Source organism: Symphalangus syndactylus, chromosome 9 (genome assembly GCF_028878055.3).
Source record: "Symphalangus syndactylus isolate Jambi chromosome 9, NHGRI_mSymSyn1-v2.1_pri, whole genome shotgun sequence".
Classification (NCBI taxonomy): domain Eukaryota; kingdom Metazoa; phylum Chordata; class Mammalia; order Primates; family Hylobatidae; genus Symphalangus; species Symphalangus syndactylus.
This window is the reverse complement of record NC_072431.2, coordinates 132,624,904-132,638,798: the sequence shown is the minus strand read 5'-3', so window position 1 is coordinate 132,638,798 and position 13,895 is coordinate 132,624,904. Positions and strand designations below refer to the sequence as shown.

The window sequence follows — 13,895 nt, the reverse complement described above, 5'->3', positions numbered from 1 at the left end:
CTACAGCAGTGTTTATCAAATCTTAGTATGTATAAAGATTTTTTTTTCCTTTTTTTGAGACAGAGTCTCACTCTGTTACCCAGGCTGGAGTGCAATGCCATGATTTCGGCTTACTGCAACCTCTGCCTCCTGGGTTCAAGTGATTCTCCTGTCTCAGCTGCCCAAGTAGCTGGGATTACAGGTGCTCACCACAACGCCTGGCTGATTTTTGTATTTTTAGTAGAGACGGGGTTTTGCCATGTTGGCCAGGCTGGTCTTGAACTCCTGACCTCAGGTGATCCACCTGCCTCAGCCTCCCAAAGTACTGGGATTATAGGTGTGAGCCACCACTCTCAGCCTAAAGATCTTTAGAAACATGTTAAAAACATTCTGAGTGGCACTGTTTTTAAAATAATTACCTCATGTTGACCCAGGGTTTCTGCTGCTTTTAATTATGGATTCTTCCTTTTTTCTTTCTTTTTTCTTTTCTTTTCTTTTTTTTTTTTCTTTTTTTTAATTGTGGATACTTGGTTTGGGGTGGCTCTGAGGCTTTGGGGCTGAGAATTATTCTTACTCCTTTGGTATCCTTTGCCTAAAGGATATTCTTTGCCAAAAACTTATTTTGCATTAGTTCTTATCTACTTTGGTTTTTCTGTTGGTTTAGTTCCACCTGTTTCCCATGGTTTAGGAATTCTATACATGTTCTGGTCCTCTGATGGCACTGTCTCTTGTTTGTCATTGCTGTTTTGGCTTCATCCTTTTTCCTATATAGTTACATAGGGGTTGGGCCTGGACAGATGGTAGCAGGGATTGAGTGTACCATCTTGATCCAGTTCGTCTTTGCTTTTCTTAAAGCTTTCTTCCCTCTGTTGTCCCCAGGCATGATTCATTAATTGTACCATGCCTGTTCATGTTATTCTAGTGCCAGGTAGCATGTCATTCACTTCTTTCATAGCATGTATTTCTTTGTAACATTCTTAAGTGCACATAGATGTCTTTAACCTACTAGATTCCATTCTGTAGCCCAGGTATCTTTAGGCATCAAATTCCAGAGATTTTTCTGCCAGGGTGGAAAAAAAACCATTTTAGCAACAGGCGAATGAAAACGGGGGTCTGAAATACTATGTTAACTGTCTTACAGGATGCACTCACAGCGGCTCCCCTCATAGGTTTTATGGGGTTCTCTGTCTCTGCAAGAACCTGTGTGATGTTTAAGTGCTCTCAACTCTGAATAAACATCTTGCAAAGCATTGAGTTATAATAGTTTACTGTTAGGTTGACTTTCTAGGGAAACTGTGGTCCTGTCCTTAGAAGTCACCACTTCTGGTCCTCCTGGAATAGGGCAAGTCCCTCCTTAGATTCCAAGGATTGAATCCTCTCTGGGCTTGAGTGTATTCTGTCTTCTTACTCCTTTTTGGTGAGTCTCAGTTTAGTGAAGTTAATGGTGATGGAGGTTGGGAGATACCAATGCTTTAATTAGCTAAGTCGCAACACTCTGTCCTACTCTTAAAAGATCTTAAGAAAATAAGACATAATTTCACCTTTCATATACCTGTCAATATCTTAACTTATTCAAACACTGACCTCTAGGTTGTATAATTGGATTCTTAAAAGATTGAAAATGCCCGGGGCTCCTGATAGAGGTTCTTGCTTTTGTATTTGCCATCACATTTCAAGTAATTGGAACTGACAAAAAGATACCAAAATACTAAAAATTACGAAAAATGTAATGAAACTGATAGCATGGATTGTCAAAGAGATACCAAGATAGAATATTAAATAATGCTCTTAGGCAGATTATGATGTCTTTTTAGTTTTATGGTTCTGTGTATTTGTGTGTGTATATATGTGTGTGTGATTTTTTAATCAGTTAAGCCACATCCTCAACCTCCACTTAAAAATGCTTAATCGTACATTGAATCTAGATGTATAAGGAAATCACATAAGTACTTAACGTATAGGGTCCTTATGGGGACTAGTGAGAAGTAACACTTAGACCATGAAGGGCCTTTTACAAACTTCGCTCTTCCATCTCATGCTTTTCCTTTTTTTTTTTTTTTTTTGGAGTGACTTGGAGATAAAGGGAAACCTTTAATTATATGAAGGATATTAAGTACGGTGGTGGTGACATGAGATTCGTGTTGTAAAGAATCACTCTGGCAGCTATGAGGAAGACAAATGGAGATAGAATGAAATAAAGGATGGAGATACGCATTGGGAATCCATTACGATGCTGGGCAAGACACCATGGGCGGAGGCAGTGGCAGTTGGTAATGGTAGGGAGAGATCAGAGTAAGATTAAGGGACAGAATCTAAAAGATTAAGTCACTGATCAGATGTGAGGATACGAAGAGTTAGAAGTTAAATGCACATTGATTCTTGCAAGTCTCTGATAAAATATTAGTCTTCAAAAGGGCTTGAGTTTAAGTATCTTTATTGTCCCAGAAAAGAAAATCTACCTATAAAAGAAGAGCACCAACATTTGATCAGATTTCAGACCTTTTTTACTCTTCAGAATGAAAATTTGAGCTTTTGATCATTGTTTCTTCTGCTTTCCAGACCTAACCCTATGTTTTTCCACAACCATTTTTTCCTAACCCTGAAGTATTAGTTCACAACTTACATTTAGTGAAGCTGTTTTTCTCTATCTCTCATAACAAATATACTGATAATGTTTAGGGCTAATTGTATGCAATTTAATTTTCGAATTGTGGTAATCACTATTGCTGTTTTTATTTTCATCTTCTCTTCCCCAGGCATCATCAGCTATAGATATTCAACCAAATTATGCCCTTTGGGGTGATTTTCAATTTTCTCACTTTGGGAGGCATTTTTTTTTGTCAGTCATGAAGGGTTCAGATTTGGACTATTAAACACTAGTTTCCACATTGGACCATTTAACACTTTACATTTCCTTGTCTTTGGAAAACTTAACTTGCCCCTATGCTATTTGGGTGTTTTCAAAGACCACATCTAATTTACGAAAGAATGACCTGTCCTCCAAACCCATATTCTACTTCTTGATGCACAGAAAGACCTGCCATACAGGAGGGTAAAACAGAAGTAGCTTCAACATTCATGGATGATTTATAGGAGCACCTCTGGGGTCTTTTCCCAAGCTCTGTGCCTGCAGGAGTATGTGCGAAAGTGTTTGGCTTTCCTTGCTACAAGAAATAGTTAAACATATGTCTGGTAGTCTGTGACCATAGCAATGTGTTTCCTTTAAAGAAAGTAGATTACATTGCCACAGATGCTGTCACCACTAGGGCCCCTGGAGGGGTCACGACTTGTTGATGTAATCAGTTTTTTTTTTTCTTCTCTAGTGGCTATTGTTCTGTAAATTGTGGGAACTGACTGGGTTACAGAATGTGAATTGAAGTTCTTCTCTGTTTTAACCTTCCAGAAATGCATCTTCTGCAGACATCGGGTCAAGAGGGTCTCTGGAGCCTGCATCCAGTGTTCCTATGGTCGCTGCCCGGCCTCCTTCCATGTCACTTGTGCCCATGCTGCTGGGGTACTGATGGAGCCTGATGATTGGCCTTATGTGGTGAACATTACATGCTTTCGACATAAGGTCAACCCCAGTGTGGTAAGACGTGCCCTCCCTTCCTCAGTGCTAAGACCGCGTCTGGATTTTCTCCTGTTTTAGACCACCTCCCAGACATAACATGCCTTGCTCTGAAATATTACTCGTTGTTGACATGTCTAGACTGTGAGTTCCTTGAGGGCAGCGATTGCACACTCTTATTTACTGGTATTTGCCTAGGACCTGTCAAGTGTCTGGTGCACACTAGCCACAATAAATCTGTCCGAGTTGAATGAGTGAATGAACAGATGAATGCAGAAAACTCTTCATGTGTGTTCTGGTGTTGGATCTGTACACAGGGCTGCTGAGTTTGGTTGTACACATTGTGCACTGCACATATCCAGGATGAGAGTGAAACCATTTCTGCGAGGGGATCACCACCTGAGATTATGTAGTGAACAGTCTATGAAACTGTACGCTATGGTCTTGGGCTGTTATTTTATCTCTTTTAGAAGAAACAAAGAGCAGCAGCACAGTAAAGGAAGAGGTAGGATGGCCAGGAGCTTTTGGGACTTTGCTGCCTGAGATGGCATATGTGAGGGACAGCCTGGGGCCCTGGAAGGAGTGAGGATAATCTCCTAGAAAAAAATAGAAAAGTAGAGGAGAAATATAGAGAACAATTTTTTTTAGCTTATTTCTGGGAAAAGTGTTTGCAACCAAATAATATGAATTTTGCCATATTTCCGTTGACCTGTCCTTGGTGAATGAGATCTTTCCTCTGTTTTAAATGCTTAGAAATATTATGACAGTGTAGAGATAGTTGATACGTCTTTGTTAGCTTTCCAGTTCACCATGATTGTTTTTGGCTACCAAATAGGAGGCTAAAGCATTGTCTAGATGCTCAGCTCTGCTAACTTGCCGCACTTTGTTTTCCCTGAGAGACTTGGCCACAGGCTATTAGCAGCCTAACATGCTTGTCCTATGTCCCTAATAACCTCTTGTGAGCAGCCTGCCAGGTCGTCAGCGTTGGCTTATGGAGTCACACACAGCAAATCTCCCAGCTCTTTGTAATGCTTTCAGCAATTTCCATTGACGTCTTGAGAGATATTTGATGTTTGTGGGCTGGGGCTCTGTGCAGATGTGAGTGAATGCGCAAATGTACAAAATGATGTCACCCACTGTCACATCTATTTTATTTGTCTTATTTTTTCATTGTTTCAGGTTCCAAATTGCATATTCATTCATGCCTTTTCCATAGTCTTGAGTTGATGCCCTTTTGCTAAGAATAGTATTACGTATCCAGTAGAAAATACATTTTAGCAACTTTTAAAAATATATAGTAATAACGCCTTACATGACTGTGGTGCCTTGCCCTTTACAGTATGCAGTCAATAGGATTACCTCATTAGAGGATGTATATGAATGCATTTTGAGATGTGAACAAGGTCATGACCTCTGAAGTCAGAGTAGTTGGTGTTCACACTTAGATTCTGCCAGTAACAGATTGTGCAACCCTGTGCAAGTTCTTATTTCTGAGCCTGAGCTTCCTCATCTATAAAACATGGTATCCCACCTCACCATGTTGTTTTCAGTTCACAGCACAGAGTAAGCACTCAAAAAATGAAAGTTGTATTGCTACTACTACTTCTACTGCTGCTGCTGCTGGTGCTACAATCTTATGTGAGCTGGGCCACGTGAGTAGTGTTTTTCCTGTTTCGAGGATAAGAAACCTAAGTTCAGAGAGGTTTATTTCCTTGCCCAAATAGATGCAGATAATGAGTGGCAGGTGCTGGAATGTAAATGCCTTTTCAGCTCATACTCCATTATTTGGTGAATTCCAAACCCCAAACCTCAAATGGTGCTAGAGGTGTTCATCTGAAGCTTTGCTTGGGATCATACATTACCGTTTTAATATTCCAAAGCCCTGTGGTTACTGATGATTATATTGAAGTTGCTATTAAAGAGATCCAGGTGTTTAATCAGGACCTCATTCCTCTTAACTCTCATGAGTGGTTCAGTCAGGTTTAGGTTACTAATGTGTTTCCTAAATGATGATGAAAAATAAAATAGATGACTTTGAGGTGGTTTAGAAACTACTGTCTCCTACAGATCCGCTGTCAGCTTGGTATACTTTATAAAGACTGGAGAAAACATCGTATCATTTACAACCTCACGTGAGGCAGCTTTTCCTGATGAGGGAAAGATTTTAGTGTTCATAAATTGCCTTTGCTACATTTTCTAGGGGGAAGCACTGTTAGCACTGTATTTCCCAAGTATATTTCTAGTAGCTGTTACTTATGCATTCTTCTACCATTGGACTCCAAGTACAGATTCCTCCCCAAAGTGTTTGGGAACTAACCAGAAGGAATTTATAGAATCTGGCAACTTTGGTTAAGAACATTGTGATTTGCCCCTGTTGCTTTAAATCTTCTTTCCTTATCAAGCATAGAAAAGTTCAGATTCAATCAAATATTTCTCTTTGGGTAAACTATGAATGCCAAGAGATATGCTACCTAGAGCAGAAACTGTAGTTTGTCTGTGTTCTCAACCGTGCGTTGATTATTTGAAAGAAATGGGCAATTGCGGAATCACAGCAGTGAAAACTATAAAATAAAGTTCAGGCTAACTTGGCAGCCTGGCCCAGTTGTTTTACAGAATAGTGGAGGATGCCTGTATGATTTAGGTGAAATGAAGTATAAACCTACTGTTGCTTCAATAGAATCTCCATTTTTACTCACTTTAGGGTTTTTGATTCCTTTTTTTTAATTTCTCCCAATTATTTGCTATAAAGCATCCAAAAGGACCATTTTAAGGAAAATTCAACTATTCCATTAGTGTCATAAATTATTATTTTTTAATTAATATATTTTTAAAATAGTTCTCATTGTGTTGTGCAGGCTGGTCTCAAACTCTTGCGCTCAAGAGATCCTTTAGGCTCAGCCTCCCAAAGTGCCGGAATTACAGGTGTGATCCACTGTGCCCAGCTAATTATTTTAAATACATGAGCTTATTCATTGTTTATTGAGCTTTGGATATAAAATTATTTTGAATAATTGTATAAAATTCATCTGATTTATTAATACATTATTCCGTTAAGCAGTAAGCAGAGTTTATAATTAGAATAGGCAGTGCTTGAAAAAAATAGGGTAAAAATTCTTAAAGATGGAAAAAAGTGTGTCACAGGAAGTACGCAGCTGATCCCTGTTATTTCAACCTAAATTTTTAGCCTGTGTTTGCCAGCGTTTTTGTCAAACACCTTTTTTGAATGTCACTGCTGTGTTTCAGATGTAAGGTCTCCTTCGTGTGTGCACATGAGTGTGTTCTCATCTGTCGGTGTGTGTAGTCATGCTGTCCGCTTCACCACCCTTTGCCATGATTCATTATAACCTAGTTTCTGGCTATATTTCCAAAGGTTCCACTTGCATGTATCTTAATCCAGTTATCTGAATGTTGCACAGATGTTGGTAAGGAAAAGACAACACAATAAATAGTAGTTATGAAACTGGAAGCCTTGGAAACGTATTTTTTCTTCAAAGCAAATAGTGAGCTACCTATACACCATATACTTCTGCAAAATATAGCACCACAGGGCCATCTCACACTTGAGTAAACTCGACAGATGCCCTGTGGAAGGGATGCCTGAATAACAGAGGTGAGAAAATGACAAGCATTGTTTTTTCCTGGCAAGTTACTTAGTAAACTTTCATATTAGGTTAGAATAATCTGCATGATTAGTGTAGCAACACCAGAATCACTTGCACTTTGTTAATTCACTGCAATGAACATGGCCTCTGTATACATCTTATATGAGGTACATAGTGTTTTTTCTTAATATTCTTTCCTCTAGAAAAGTATGACATTTAAGTCGTATTCATAGTTTTAGAAAACTTAGAAGTCGTGGCTAACATGGAGACAGATACCTACTAAAAAGAGAGGAAGAACTTTTACAGAGAAAACACTGTGTTGGTTAATTTATGTGATTTTGTGTATTTTTCCTTTAGTATTATTGTAGCTAGGTCGTAAGGACAGGAAGTATTTGTTGTTGTTGTTGTCTTTTTATTTCTATCAACTACCACTTGGCTATCCATAGGAGCAGCTTGGTATAAATTTGTTAAAATAATTATCTGATGCTAGGGAGTGGGATTAGTGGAGAAGAATGAGAACTAGTATTTATTGAGCATCTTTTATGTCAAGTATGTGTTAGGTATTTCACATATGCACCTTATTCAGAGCAGTGTTTTTTGTGTGCATAATGTAAAGCAGGGTGGGTAGGGTGGCTTCTGTTTTGGCACCTCCCATTCTAGAAGCTTGTCTAGGATCTTGTTATTCCGCCATCTGGCCCTCTTTCATGGGTCTTCTAACACTCATCTCAGTAATACAACTGAGTCCTTGCTCAGCACTTACTGAATGCTTTTTTTTTTATTTTTTTGGAACAGGGTCTTACTCTGTTGCTCAGGCTGGAGCGCAGTGGCATGATCTCGCCTCACTGCAACTTCTGCTTCCTGGGCTCAAGTGATCCTCCCACCTTTGCCTCCCAAGTAGCTGGGACTACAGGTGTGCACCTCCATGTCCTGCTAATTTTTGTATTATTTGTAGAGACTGGGTTTTACCGTGTTGCCCAGGCTGGTCTCGAACTTTTGGACTCGAGCGATCCAAACGCCTTGGCCTCCCAAAGTGCTGGGATTACAGGCATGAGCCACCGTGCCCAGCCTGAATGCTTTTTCCAGCCTCTGGGTCTTTAGGCCAGCTCCCAGGCCAGTTTTATTGCAACTCCTTCCTGTCCTCATGAGGCAGGGGCTTAGGAGAGGAGACGACACCACAATACACAGAATCTGGTGAAGGGCTCAAAGCAAGGGCTCTGTGGGTTAACCTATGACTATTTAACTAATCTCGGGGTGATGATGGAGTGGGCTACCTCTCATTGCTAACAACAGTGAAACATTCTAGGCTTCAACAATGTGGAAAGATGGATGTTTGAGGCTCCCAAATTCTATACCCTAGAATAGTAGTTCTTATCCTGTATTGTATTGTATCGTATATTATGCTTTTAGTATCTGTTATTGAGAAAATACTTAATGAAAAAAATAAGAATCAGTACACTTTTATGTGAATTTATTAATTATAAAAGGGCAGGCAGTATTTCAGGTTGATTATGGATTGACAGGGAGAGGCTCCAAAACACTCACTCCCACTGTAACATTCTCTTTTAATCAGCCAAGGATGCAGAATTGTAGCAGAAGTGGATTTAGTAAATAGGGTAGAAGGGAATGCAGCCTATTGTAACAAAACTTCCCCCTGGGTCCTATTTCCCTAATGGGCATATGCAGTTGAATGTGTGTAGGCTGTTGCCAGATCTGAAACTAAAGATGTATTTTTGCTGTACCACAGGATTTTATACTTGGGTCTCATTCAAGAAAACTGATTATCCGTGCTTCTCATTTTAATAAAATTTTTATAAACATGGAGATGCCCTAGTTCTTAAACCAAAGTCTAGGTCAACAATACTATATAATCAACTAGGGGAAGAAAGTAGTTCTGTTCCCAGATGGGGACCTGAACAATATCTCTCTCCAACTTTCTAGAATTTTTAGAAAGCCTCTTTTCCTCCAGAGCCTACCCCTGATTCTGGTTTATACATTTCAATCCAGTTCGTTCCAACAGGATTTTTATTTGGAAGGCCAGAATTACATTTCACCATAAACGCATTTCACTATATTGTGCCCCTTGGATGTAAGACGTGTGGTCACATGATTGTGTTTTTGTAATTAAGCAGCATTCAGCTAATTTATATCAGTGGGTAGGACTTTGCTTAGCTATACTTTATATTACTTGACTCTTTTAAACATCATCATGGTTCGTAGCCTTTTATGAGCCCATTGCGCACCAGTTGACCAAAATTTTCTTCTTGATGTTCTTGCTCCACTTGGACCTTTTGGAGCCTCCTCTAGGTGACTGCTTTATTTCTAATTTTAAACCACTTTTAAATGGTTTGGCTGTGTCCCCACCCAAAATCTCATCTTGAATTATAACCCCCATGTGTCAAGGGCAGTTCAGGTAGAGGTAATTGGATCCTGGTGGCAGTTTGTCTCACAAGATCTGATGGCTTTATAAAGGGCTTTCCCCTTCACTCAGCACTCGTTCTCTCTCCTGCTGTCCTGTGAGGAGGTGCCTTCTGCCTGAGGCCTCCCCAGCCATGTGGAACTATGAGGCAATTAAACCTCTTTCCTTTATAAATTAGCTAGTCTTGGGCGGTTCTTTATAGTAGCATGAGAATGGACTAATCCACACTTCTAGACATCTTTGAAACTATCTTTGTTTTTTCTCAGTGGGAAATGCCAAAGTTATCTTGGTTTCTGTTGTACCAAACTTAGAATCAGTGATTCATCAACGAGCCCTGGTTCTTTTTTATGGGAGCTCTACTAGAGACCAAATTTGCCATGAAAGGTGCACATTACCGTGTTTTGTTTCATTTGAGTGCTGGCTAATTTAGTACTAGAGCCACTTTAGTGACAGAGCAGATAAATAGTATTTTTTTCAAATGGTTCAGGGTTCATGTTGATATATCCAATTCTCCTGGCTTTAATACATTTATTTTTATATTGTTCCAACTTGAGGGCTTATTAATGCAATTCTCCTTTCCTAAGTGATGCCTAAAGATTTGGACCTGGTTTTCTAAAATTCTCTTAACTCTTCCTGGGTTTGTATGGTTTAGTGGGTGGGAGTGAGGTATGGGTTGGGCCTACCACCTTCTCATCCTCTGCGTGCTTGGATCCAGAGCCTGATTATGGTGCACATACTCTTCCACAGGGGGCCTCTGCTTTTCAGGTCTCTTTCTTTAAGAGCAAAGTTTACAGTTCCTTTGAAGACAGTTTCTCACATTTGAAAATATTTTAAATCTATTGAAGAAGGGATGAAAGTGGGGTAGAAATCTCAGAAACTGACCTCATCCCAAGATTTTTAAACCAACCTGAAACCAAGGAAAATACAGCCACTTTTCTAAGACTTGCAGTATTGGAGAGAAACTGATAACTAATATGGCAATTATACTGCTTGCTTTCCCTTTCTTATCCCAGCACTTGTTTAGCCAGATCATCAAAAATATGGCTTAGCACAAAAGTTAGTTACGGAGAACTTTAGACTGCCTTAAAACTGTTCAGTTCAATATATGTAGGGACCATGAAGCAAACGCTTAACTTTTTTTCTTTAAACTTCTCCATCCGGCTTCATTCTTGCTGACCAGACCTCATTCACACAAGTGTTTCAAGCAAACCTTTTTTTTTTTTTTTTGATGAGACAGTGGTGGGAAACATTTATTTAATGCAATGTGATGAGCTGCATTCTAAAGGCTTTTCAGATATTAACTTATTTAATCTTCAGTGTCCCTTTCATGGTAGGTGTAGGTTGAGCATCCAAATCCAAAATGCTCCAAAATCTGAAACTTTTTGAGTACCAACATGACACACAAAGGAAATGCTCATTTAAGCATTTCAGAATTCACAATTTAAGATTTTGGAAACTAAATCAGTAAGTATAATGCAGACACTCTAAAATTCGAAAAATTCTGAAATAATTCTGCTCCCAAGTATTTTGGATGAGAGATGTGCAACCTGTACTATTATTATCTTTTTATTTTTTTTAACAGAGGAGGAAATGGAAACAGAGTTTACGTTTATATAACTTGCGATATATTACACAGGTAGTAGGTGGAAGAGCCAGGATACAAAGCCAGGCAATCTGACTCAGAGTCCAGGGTGTTCTAAGCACAGGGAATAGTGTGTGCACAAACTTCCTCAAAGGCCTGGTATATCTGAGGAAGGCTGAAGAGTTCAGTCTTACTGGGTCTAAGACATGTCAGGTTTACGGGGGAGTCAGGATGGAGTGGTGAGTGGGAAGATGAAGCTGGTGAATTAGATTGGGTTATCAGAGTGTCTTTCATAAAAAGTGAAACCCCCTTTGTATATGTCCCTGAATTGAAATTTAAAAAGTCTTCTCTCATCTTCAAGTTAGGGGAATGTTCTTGGCTAAACAAGGGTCTGTTTTTAGGGACGAGGTGAGGGACAGGAAGGATTATCCTTTCTAGAGGAGATGGGTCATGGTGAGGAGAAGATTGTTTTGGGGAGGCTTCCTGGGAGCAGGACCCACAGGTACTCAGTTCACCCCTTGGTGGGGTGCAAACCTGTTACCCAATAGCTGTCTCTCACATGCGCCCACACGCACCAAGTGGGTCACGCTGAGACCAGGCAGTAGAGGCTATTATTTATCTTGTTTCAAGAGTTCCTCAAAGTAGGGAAGATTAAAAAGAAAAAAGAGTTTCTCATTCAGGCATTACTCTTGAGACTTTCCTTCATCCGTGTTCTCTGGGGGATTCCTTGAACTCCTTTGCCACTGCTTCAGGCAAATTTAGGGGAGTTCTGCTTTATTCCACAGTGGATGGTCCCATGCGAGGTTTATGTGTGGGGCAGTATTAGGAAGCTCAATCTTGAGGCCAAGTGGGAGTGGATTAGAGAGTAGAAGGGATTGATTAGAGACAGGAAGCTGATGCTCCAGAGAGGGTGAGAAGAAACAGAGACCTGGATTTCTACCATGGCCGTGTCCCAGGATGAGAAGGGTCTTGATTATGAGGACACTTTGGAGGTAGAATTATAGGCCTTGGTAAATCAGATGTAGTGGGGAAGGGAGAGAGAAGACCCCAAGGGACAACCAGTTAATTTAGAGCTGATTATGAGGAAGAATTTTGCCTACTGTCACTTTCAGTGTGCCCATCTAATGCCAGTGAGCTTGCCCTGGCCCCCACAGGGCTGATACATCAAATGTAGCTATGGGTTGAATCTATCCTTTCAATTTCCTTTTTATTTTCCCTCACTTCGTCTGGAGCTCACTTCCATGGCTTGATACTGTCTTCCTTTAGTTTCTGCTTTCTCCTTTTCATAAAGTGAACCAGAATTTAGCTAACACTTATCTCGCAGTGATCTGAATGGTGTCATTTCCACAAATCCTCATAGTGTCTCTAAGGTCCTGGGTGTCTATGTTTTGCTGATGATAGAGTTGTTTTTCCTTTAACAATTTGGATATTGCAAACTAAAATTCTGTTTAACAAAGTTTGTTTTGACCAGCTATACTCTTTTTTTCCTCAGACTTGTACATAATCATCTTGCTTTTGTATATGATTTGTTTCTTCTACATAAGCTTTGTAACAAATGGCCTGCTGAATTTGCAGTGTTATTACTGACAAAGAGAGATTTCTGACCAAAGCAAAGGGATGGAGTAATGAGAATTCTTAGCAAGGATTTAAAAAAATACTACAGCGATTCAAACCTGAATCTGATCAATATTCCTAAATCTAAAACACATTTTTTAAAAGAAATCCCTCACCTTTCTATCAATAGAAGGGTTTTGTTGAGCTCTCTCTCCACTTATCCCAGATGATAGAAAGTGAAGGTTAGATTTGCCTGGAAGGAGGAATATTTAGCACAGACCTTTTAGAATATTTACATTCAGAACCTATCTTTCTCTTATTCACATTATCAGGTAAAGCCAGAGAAGATAAAATTTTTCTTAATTTTGCTAGGAAATTTAAATATATCCCGTTAAACATTTTTGAACCCTATTCAGAACCCCCTAATTTGTTTTCCCACTGCTGATCTTTAGCCATTTCCATAGGAAGGGCTGGGTCAGTGAGCATCATGCTTCTCTCCCTGTGCTTTCTGTTGATAGAGCAAGGGCTTAAGGAGACCTGCTGCAAACCCCCATGCTCACAACAGCCTCAGCATACTCTACGAAAGAAGGCAAGAGAGTTTAACGTGATTTTGGAAAGATTACTCTCAAAATGGTTGAACTCTAGGCTGTTCTTCATGCTAATGAAAAATAATTGCTCGAGCATTTGATGAGCTCCTATTATGTTGATCAATCTTCAAAGTCTGGGAAATGAGCTCCAGAGGACTGGTACTTCTCAGAATTCTGGATTCATGAAGGCTCGTGCTGGAGTTCAGCATCTAGGAGTGTGGTGTATTCAAAACAATCTTGACTCCAGGCAGTCCTGCATTCAGGTTCCTGCTCTGCTTCTTTACTGCTTGCCACTTAGAACCATGCTGAAGTCCCGTTGAGAGACTTACCCATATCTTAAAGCCCTGATAAATACTGATGTGAGGCCAAATGGTACATCCCAGGATGAACATGAAATTGCTGTTTTATAGGTTAAAACTGGTTTAATACCAGCAATTTCATATTATTATCTGATATAAACCATATTCAGAGGAGAGGGGCTGGTACCGTACTATTTCTTATTCTGTTTTCTGGGGAGAGATCCTTTAGGCCTGGTTCATGGTAGTTAACATCCGGGAATTTGGGAAGCACCTGGAAAATCTCTCTGCAGCTGTACTACTTGGCTTTA

At 39.7% G+C, this 13,895-nt stretch overlaps 1 protein-coding gene across 10 annotated transcripts in view; it reads left to right on the top strand.

Moving 5' to 3' along the window:
* KDM4C (lysine demethylase 4C) overlaps nucleotides 1-13,895 on the top strand; it is a 421,337-nt gene that overhangs the window by 345,053 nt on the left and 62,389 nt on the right. For 5 of the 10 annotated variants that reach the window (XM_055294278.2, XM_063609186.1, XM_055294279.2 and 2 more), the window contains 2 exons: nucleotides 3,383-3,568; nucleotides 5,098-5,199. In XM_055294278.2, the coding sequence (XP_055150253.1) occupies nucleotides 3,383-3,568; nucleotides 5,098-5,199 (288 nt within the window). Of the gene's footprint in view, nucleotides 1-3,382; nucleotides 3,569-5,097; nucleotides 5,200-13,895 lie in introns of those variants that run through there. The other 5 variants (XM_063609188.1, XM_055294283.2, XM_063609187.1 and 2 more) reach the window with 2 other exon arrangements.